The 9546-nt window shown below is 42.7% G+C and overlaps 1 protein-coding gene across 1 annotated transcript in view; it reads left to right on the plus strand.

Annotated features, from left to right (window-relative positions):
- The first annotated feature begins 5522 nt into the window (after positions 1-5522).
- LOC138970724 (sushi, von Willebrand factor type A, EGF and pentraxin domain-containing protein 1-like) overlaps positions 5523-9546 on the plus strand; it is a 42464-nt gene continuing 38440 nt past the window's right edge. The window contains exons 1-2 of the mRNA XM_070343220.1: positions 5523-5561; positions 6390-6426. Coding sequence (XP_070199321.1) covers positions 6408-6426 — 19 coding nt within the window. The 5' untranslated portion in view covers positions 5523-5561; positions 6390-6407. The remainder of the gene's footprint in view (positions 5562-6389; positions 6427-9546) is intronic.

The raw sequence follows: 9546 nt of genomic DNA on the forward strand, positions 1-9546 counted from the left end.
CATAAACTTCGGCCACTTGAGAAGACAGTTGTTATTTGTGTCCCTTTTCGTTTTGCAAACGCGATGAAGTAAACGCGATGGCTTTCAAAGTGTTTATTTTGCGCAACACCAAACTCACCTTTTACTACTTGTTAGCAATGACTACCCGCTCTGGGATCCCTCTCTTTATAGTGAGTTTTTTCGTTACGTGTAAATAATAACAATAGTGGCTGCTTAGCTTTGGCATGGTAAATTGCTTGCGCGGTCGAATACGTTGTATGATTTCGTCGACGTAGATCAATAATGAACTTTGAAGAATGATTGATGGCAAAGGGAAGTAACGGCCTAAATGTGCCAGATCCTGAAAAGAGTTGCTTCCCCTGCCCCAATTCTTTGCCTTTTCAGTCCCGGAGCTGAGCGGCACCCACTTCAAGCATAGTTTATGGTGTCAATCAGAGACAAAGTGTGGCCAGCATCAGTCCCTCTCCGCACCAAACTCTATGGGAGCAGACAAGACCTGGAAGAAGAAGAAGAAGAAGAAGCATAGTTTATTATGCTGTGATACTTTCTCTGCTCGTAAAGCATGAAATCACAATATGCAATTATTAGAGGAATATTTCTTCTTCAGTGTTGTCAAAACTATTTCTGGAAATTAACTATTCAACACTCTTATGTTGAAAGCGAGTCAGTGATACATTTTGAGTGTGACAAAGTGTTGGGTTCAGTTATTCAGCATCTTGATTTAAACAATTATGTTTTCTTTTTCTTTCTATTTTATTTTTATTTTATTTTATTTTATTTTACATATTTTTCTAATTTACATTTATAAGTATGAAAACATACAGCATCTTCGATACATTAGGTCTGTAATACATGTCCGTCGCCGGGTGTTCGGTGGGTTATACGGTAAACACAAAATATCTAGTGTGGAAGCTCATAACTTGACTAAATGTAAAAAGAAGAAGTTTCTCATGAATATTATAAGATGTTTGATGGGGTGTTGACAGACAAGCTTTTTTGTCGGTCCGAGGGGGAGCATATCGTATATTTGTTATTCACACGAGACCACACTGATTCAGACATGTTAAAGCGAGTGCCTGTTAAAGCCTGACACAGCAAAGCAGGCCAAGAAATATGCCGAGTTGGCGAGTTCAGTTTCTCAGGCTCTGTGGTATTTTACCCTGAAACGATGTCACACATAAATGGAGCACACGGCTCAGACGAGTTGCCCAGAGCCACGGGTCGCTCGCAGTGCGAATGACAAAAAGCCGTTTCTTAGGGCAGTGCAGGAAAGCGCTCGCGAAGCACTCGGCGAGCGGCTTTGGTATAATTATGCTCGCCGTTGCATAGACCAATCCAGAGCAACTTTTCTCTGAGCGGGCTATTGTGATTCTGAGCAACGCATGGCAGGTTAACAGATGTTGCAAAGGTTTCACGGAGTACGAATGTGTGCAGTATGGTATAGATCATTTGAGGTACCTTCGGTGTTACCTGTTTTTTCGAATCTGTTTTTGAACGCTTTTGTTCAGATATTTGTATTCTTTCGGTACATCGCTTTTTAGTGAACCGACCATTTTTCAAATGAGGTAATTATTTGTGAAGGCATAGTGATTAGATTTTTTTTTAAGAACTACTAAATCTCATAGCCAACCCTTCCATCTACCAAGCCTCGATCACGCACTAGTGGGTCACTATAGAGATACCCACGTGAAATTCAGCGGACACTCGTCGTTTATAATGACTCGTGGGAAATAGGCTTATGAGTTGGAAAGGAATTTACTGTTAAAACAAAGCTAATATAGCGGTCTGTGAGGCTTTGTCGAGGAGTTTAACTCTGCTGTTTTTCAGCTGCTGGTTTTTATTTTATTTTATTTTTTATTCTCTTTTTACAGGTATAGATCGATAGGCTTTACATTTGTGATGGGGAGGAGGGGTGCTCAAGCAGGAAGCATTGAATAAAAAGAAACTGAAGCTGATGGGTAGGTCATATTCTGAGATAGGAAAATGGTCGCTCCTTGCATGAAACGGCATAAAATAAACAATAATAAAAAATGTTTTAAATAAGTGAGGTACATGTTTAGGCTAGGGGGGGGGGGTGCGCAACCCCCATAACCCCCCCCCCCCCCCCCCCGCCCCCCGGTAGTCCGGCCCTGATTAAGACCTTCCAACCGCAGCTGACACGCTTCTCCGTATCAAATTCAAAGGAATTCACACCCTCTTAACGAGACTTTGATCTGAGCGCATCAAACAGTACCACACGCACGTGTTATCGGCGGCTACCCCGGGTCGGTCATAACAGTTACACATCTGACCCACCTGCCAGCTGAGCGGCTGGTATTCGGTCCACCCGATCTGACAAAGGAATTAACACCTACTTGAAAACCACTGCTACATGCAGCTAGCCGAGGACTACAGAGACAAACAGGCCGCCATATGACGTAACAACACCTGCAGGCTCCCCGGCTCCCGTCACCGGCGTCTCTTTCCAGGAGAGCGGCTTAAAAACGAAGAGAGGTACAGTAAAGCGTGCTATGAAGCACAGCGCAATCGCTACCGCGCCAAACAGGCTCGTCACTTTCACTGCCTTTTGCACTAGCGGCGGACTACGTTCAGTTTCATTCTGTTAGTTCGACAGCTTGACTAAATGTTGTAATTTCGCCTTACGCGACTTGTTTTTCATTACATTTAGTCAAGTTTTGACTAAATGTTTTAACATAGAGGGGGAATCGAGACGAGGGTCGTGGTGTATGTGTGTGTGTGTGTGTGTGTGTGTGTGTGACGGTGTGTGTGTGTGTGTGTGTGTGTGTGTGTGTGTGTGTGTAGAGCGATTCAGACTAAACTACTGGGCCGATCTTTATGAAATTTGACATGAGAGTTCCTGAGTATGATATCCCCGGATGTTTTTTTCTTTTTTTCGATAAATACCTTTGATGACGTCATATCCGGCTTTTTGTAAAAGTTGAGGCGGCACTGTCACACCCTCATTTTTCCATTAAATTGATTGAAATTTTGGCAAAGCAATCTTCGACGAAGGCCGGGGTTTGGTATTGCATTTCAGCTTGGTGGCTTAAAAACTAATGAGTGAGTTTGGTCATTAAAAATCGGAAACTTGTAATTAAAATTAATTTTTTTATTAAACGATCCAAAAACAATTTCATCTTATTCTTCGTCATTTTGTTGATTCCAAAAACATATACATATGTTATATTTGGATTAAAAACAAGCTCTGAAAATTAAAAATATAAAAATTATGATCAAAATTAAATTTCCGAAATCGTTTTATTCCTTGTCGGTTCCTGATTCCAAAAACATATAGATATGATATGTTTGGATTAAAAACACGCTCAGAAAGTTAAAACGAAGAGAGGTACAGTAAAGCGTGCTATGAAGCACAGCGCAATCGCTACCGCGCCAAACAGGCTCGTCACTTTCACTGCCATTAATTTGCACTAGCGGCGGACTACGTTCAGTTTCATTCTGTGAGTTCCACAGCTTGACTAAATGTAGTAATTTCGCCTTACGCGACTTGTTTTCATTTTTATTACTTTATTGTTCCATCGCAGGGAAATTCGGGTCGCTTCCTCCCAGTGGAAAGCTAGCAGCAACAAGAGTCGCGCTACCCAGGTGTCTGCGTGTTTAGGTGTAATCAGCCACCTGCACTTTTGGCAGAATGACCGAGTCTTTTACGTGCCACAGTTGTGACATGGGGGCTGAACATTGAGACAGTACATAAAGTTGACCTGTGTCCGGCCTGGCCCGGATTCGAACCTGCGACCTTAGGATCACAAGTCCTTGCTCTACCAACTGAGCTACCGGGCCCCCAATCTTAAATTACAACAGTAATATGCTTGTTCCCAGACCATTATATTGTTATAATTTATTCTGCCGTATACTCTTTGTAATTTTTTTGTTTTTTCCTTCACTGTGTCGGCAATACAGAGTTGTGAGTATAGAAAATTGTGTATACTTTCATCTGCGTTTTGAATTTTCACTGTGGGGACAGTACGTGAAGAGATAAAACACATGTGCAAAACAACGAAAACGGTGCTTCTACTCTCAAATTGCCGCAGATAAATACAAATACAAGACATTGACATATTCTGAAAAAGAGATCGGATAATGGAGTTTGCCATTTACCGAGAAAAATGTAAGCTGAATAGCAATAACAGATCTACCTCGTAGGCAGACTAGACCTCTTCTCCTCAAAGATGATTAATTCCAAGAGGAAGATCAAGAAAACACACACACACACACACACACGCACGCACGCACGCACACACACACACACACACACACACACACACACACACACACACACACACACACACACACTGTGACACACACTTACTCCCTCCTATAGTAATACAACTAATTGACATATCACATTTAAAGATGGCTCTTGAGTACGTCTATTACATCATGCAGTGGTGGCACTAGGCCAGAGACCGCTGGAGAATTAGGGGATTCCCCTGCATTTACACCCCTGACGATTCTTAAATTAAAACACACGAGAAATGTTTGGTTCCCATGTGAATAAGATATTGGCTACTGAGCCTTACAGCAAGGGAGAAAGCAGCCCGAATCAGTTTCCATGAGGGTAACATCACAAATTCAAAGCTGATAACCTGCACCATGGAAAATCGTCAATAAGTTTTCTTATTGCTTCGTGCTAATGAAACAGAGACCTCTGCACTGTGTACAGGGCAAATCATGATACATCTGACGGTAGCTGGCATGTTATTTGATTATTTATCTATACTTGATCACCTGAAGCAGCGATTTCTAATGTTCTACTCTCTGGTCAGATAAAAGCAGAAGTGTCTAGTTTTTGTCGTTGCAAACAACACTTGGGACACTTATATATCTAGCGCGATGAATAAAAGCAGGTAAGTAGAACCAAATGCATCACAGTTTTAACGGCGGTAACAAAACAACGATCAATGTGGTTAAGAGTTAATCACTATACTGACCACGTCAACATGAACGTCAATTGAGCGCAAAACACACACACACACACACACACACACACACACACACACACACACACACACACACACACACACACACACACACACACACACACACACACACACACACACAATAAGGGGAAAAACAAATCAAAGAAAAGAAACAAACAAGATAACAAACAAAGCATTCGTATATTTCACACACGAACAACCTTGACATTGATTTCAGAAGAGACGAGCCCACACACTTTAAATGCGTAGAGTTGCTTCGTTCACGTTACCATTAATAATATACTCTGAGAAACCCCAATTGGCATCGGGTAAGCAAATTTCAGGAACAGCAAAGTCAATTGCACTTTGGCAAGGAAGTTCGTGCATATCTGTTACACCTTACACGTAAGCATCGCGAGTTTTCATTGGCTACAAAAAGTTAATTGTTACAGGCAACCAACGCAAGTTTCCAATGGCTCAGTAGTAAATGATCTGTGTGGGTATTGCATCACATCTTCATATAAAAAGAACGTGCCGCTTAGCACCGCAAACAGAGTAGATCGAAGATGTACTGTCCAGCACCGACCTCCTGACTGTTGGGCGAGCTCACATTTTGGGAGAAAGGTGAAACGGTTGTTCAATTTTTCTCATATTGTGTCTGTTTTGTTTATTGTGTTTGCTTCGTTTAAATTCGACAATAATAATAAGTGCGAGAAAGCATTGATGTCTCATGACCAAAAGAAAGCATTTCATTAGATAGAGCGAAAGCGCTAAATCTTTAAACACTTTTAGAGAAAAAACCCAGACAGAATGCTAAAACGTTCCAAATTTCAGACTAATAAAAATTGTAAGTTATTGGAACGTCCTGCCTGCGAGGTTCTTGAATACTTTTGAAAAAGTCTTAATTGATTATCTGCATCATAAGTGTTTGTCTGTCCACTTGACGAAATGTAACGTTTTTGTTTTGTTATAAATTAAACGTTCCAATAAGCTACCATTCTTGTTTTTGACACTTTGATACATAAAGAAAGAACGAAAGAAAGAAAAAAAGAAGGATAAACAATAAGTAAGACAAAAAGAAATGACAAAAGACAAGAACATTTGTTGCTCGTTTCAAGTTTTTGTTAAAATGAACTGATCAGGTCCTAAGATCTTTCCATTATATACAGATATGTGACACCATTTTAATTGCGACGCAATTAAAACGCAGAGGGGCTTGTATACATATTAATTCATTTACAAAAGTCCAGTTCATCAAATTTCAACAACAACAAATTAGAAATTTTGGAACGTTTAATTCAGAACAAAACAAAATAATCACATAATCTCGACCTAACTGTCTTTAAACAGGGCAAGAAATAATATATATATATAAAAAACAAAACAAAAATGATGCTGTAACTTATCATAGAACCTCTAATTTTACTTTATCTTAATTTCATTTGCTGTCAGGCTTCCCATGTCAAGACAATGAAAGGAGCTGCAGCACGTGAGTTCCATCTTAATTATTATCTGTACGGAGATGTCTTTGTCTCTGTGTTTATGTACCACAAAGACAAATAAAACATAAAAATACTCACAGGTTCAAAGTTTCTTCTTCTTCTTCGTCTTGTTGTTGTTGTTGTTGTTGTTGTTGTTGTTGTTGTTGTTGTTGTTGTTGTTGTTCTTCTTCTTCTTCTTCTTCTTCTTCTTCTTCTTCTACCCACGTTCACTCATGTTTTTGCACGAGTGTGATTTTACGTATATGACCGTTTTTACCCCGCCATTCGGGCAGCCATACGCCGCTTTCGGGGGAAGCATGCAGGGTATTTTCGTGTTTCAATAACCTCACACCGGTGACACTGTGACGGTTCCCCTACGCTTTGTGTTCGGTGCCCTGACCCTTTGTGTTCGGTTCCCACTCGGTTCCCACACGCTAAAATTCGCGGACAAAACATCCATTTATGGTAGTATTACGCAATGTTGCTCTCTGAGAATGGTCTTGTTAGATCTGTGAGTGTTTACACTACATGCCTAGGTGCTGTTGGATTGAAGGTTTTTGATATTTTAGCCGTTATTAGGTAGAATGCCTTCCACTTTACTGCAAAACTGCATAATTCGTAGCATCGGCAAGAAATATCCTACCAAAAAATGCCTGCTTGGAACTGTCGTTGGTCCAGCAAAAAGTTCAACATGTCTGTAGCAGACAGCCCAAGTTTCAAGATTGTAGGGCCATCCAAACAGCCGTAATAATAAAAACAACAAAAGTAGTCAGTGAAATTGGCTGTGTTCGGTCCCCACACACTTTTGTGACGTAGGCGTGACGGTTCCCATAATTCATTGTGTCGGTCCCCACTTTCTGTGTCGGACCCCACTTTCGACCTAATTTCTCTGTGACGGACCCCACAACCAGCCTATTTTGTGTCGGTCCCCACACCTTCTTGGATTTATGACTTGCCGGTTACTTGTATCATTGTATTCATTGAATCTAATTGTCTCGGAGTTATTTTTCAGCAAAAACCGGCAAGGCAGCACCTTTTGTGATACCAAGTAAGTCAGATGACATCAGTATGTGTGTGTGTGTGTGTGTGTGTGTGTGTGTGTGTGTATGTGTGAGAGAGAGAGAGAGAGAGAGAGAGAGAGAGAGAGAGAGAGAGAGAGAGAGAGAGAGAGAGAGAGAGAGAGAGAGAGAGAGAGAGAGATTGACACCTTTCCAGATCACTCCGGTTATGCGACACTACCGCGAGCGTCACTACCGCGTGTCACACTACGGCGAGTACGACACTACCGCGTGTAACACTACCGCGTGTCACACTACCGCGAGTACGACACTACCGCGAGTATAACACTGCCGCGTGTCACACTACCGCGCGTACCACAACCGCGAGTACCATAACCGTAGAGAGAACGCATGCAAACTTACTTCTTGTGAGTTTGTGTTCTAACGGCTTTGATTGGAAGCAACCCATTCTATATGTATTCTGAGAGTGTGTTCTGATCGTTTTGAGTTCTTGGTTAGCATGACAAACATTGAATTAGTGTTCAGAGAACAGACCAGGCCTTTTTGTTTTATATTTCAAGGAAACATTTCAACCTTTGCCTTCAGCCATGGAAGTCATAAAATGACACGCGGTAATGTTATACTCGCGGTAGTGTGACACGCGGTAGTGTTATACTCGCGGTAGTGTCGTACTCGCGGTAGTGTCGTACTCGCGGTAAGTTCTGTTTCCGTACCCGCGACAGCGGCAGCGACAAAAGAAAACGCGCGCAAACGCGTGACGTGTTTCCGTACTTGCGTTTTAAACATGCGGTAAAATCTGTAAACTCCCGCGTTGCCGCGCGACAACGCGAAAAAATCGCTCCAGGACCCTTTCAAAAAAATCGCGTCGCTTGCCGCTTGTCGCGCCGCTAACGCGTCGCGCGTGTGGAAACACTCCTGGTCATTTTCTATGTGCTTGATTTTCGTCGCACCGCTGGAAAAACGCTATCGCGGGTACGGAAACACAACTTTAGTGTGAGACGCGGTAGTGGTACTCGCGGTAGTGACGCTCGCGGTAGTGACCAGCACCCGATCACTCCACATAAACGCTGGTTCAGCCATGCGTTGCTCAGAATCACAATAGCCCGCTCAGAGAAAAGTCGCTCTGGATTGGTCTATGCAACGGGCTCACAACGAGGCAAATCGCTTCACGATGGCGACGAAGAAAGCACGATTGCTGCGAGATATGAAAAAAGTTGTACTTCTTAAACTAGTAGACGATTCGGTCAGTGAAATCGTCAGAGAGAATGTAGTTATGATGGGAAATTTAGCTGGGGTAGTCCCTGAACCTTGAAAAGCGGGGGATCCCTCGGGTCACGTCGAAAACCACGCCGAGAAGATCGAAACACGCTACACGGCATCGCAGTGTAAACACCGCCGCCATCTTGCATAACGCGGCGGGCGGTGGGCGAGCATATACCAAAGCCGCTCGCCGAGTGCTTCGCGAGCACTTTCCTGCTCTGCTCTAAGAAACGGCTTTTTGTCATTCGCACTGCGAGCGACCCGTGGCGAACCACTCTGGGCAACTCGTCTCTGGTTGCATTGTGCCGCTGACATACAGCTAATAGGATTTTTACACCCCCGGTATAGGGGTGTGTATAGGTTTCACTCGATGTGTTTGTGTTCGCAAGTAGATCTCAAGAATGAACGGACCGATCGTCACCAAACTTGGTGAACAGGTTCTATACATTCCTGAGACGGTCCTTACAAAAATTGGGACCAGTCAAACACACGGTTAGGGAGTTATTGGTGGATTACAATTATACAAGGCCTGGTAAAGACGGACACCCCCGTTGGTCAAAGGGAAATAACCATTCTCACTGCCACCAACTGAGAAGGTTATTTCCCTTTGACGGGGGTGTAGTTCCTATCGGAGGAATTTCTTGTTTTAATCCTTTTGTGGTATTGCTGATGATGCTGAACATGTATTTTACTAGTTTACCAATATGTATCTTTGACCCTGATAGCCTACGAAAACGGAGCAATCATGGCCCAACATTGGCCCAATGCTGAATTTATTGGCGCGGTGTTGAGCCTTAGTCGGGCCGTTGTCGTAGGCTGTCAGGGTTTATGTAGCCTTGTTCCATTGTA

The sequence above is a fragment of the Littorina saxatilis genome, linkage group LG7 (assembly GCF_037325665.1).
Source record: "Littorina saxatilis isolate snail1 linkage group LG7, US_GU_Lsax_2.0, whole genome shotgun sequence".
Classification (NCBI taxonomy): Eukaryota; Metazoa; Mollusca; class Gastropoda; order Littorinimorpha; family Littorinidae; genus Littorina; species Littorina saxatilis.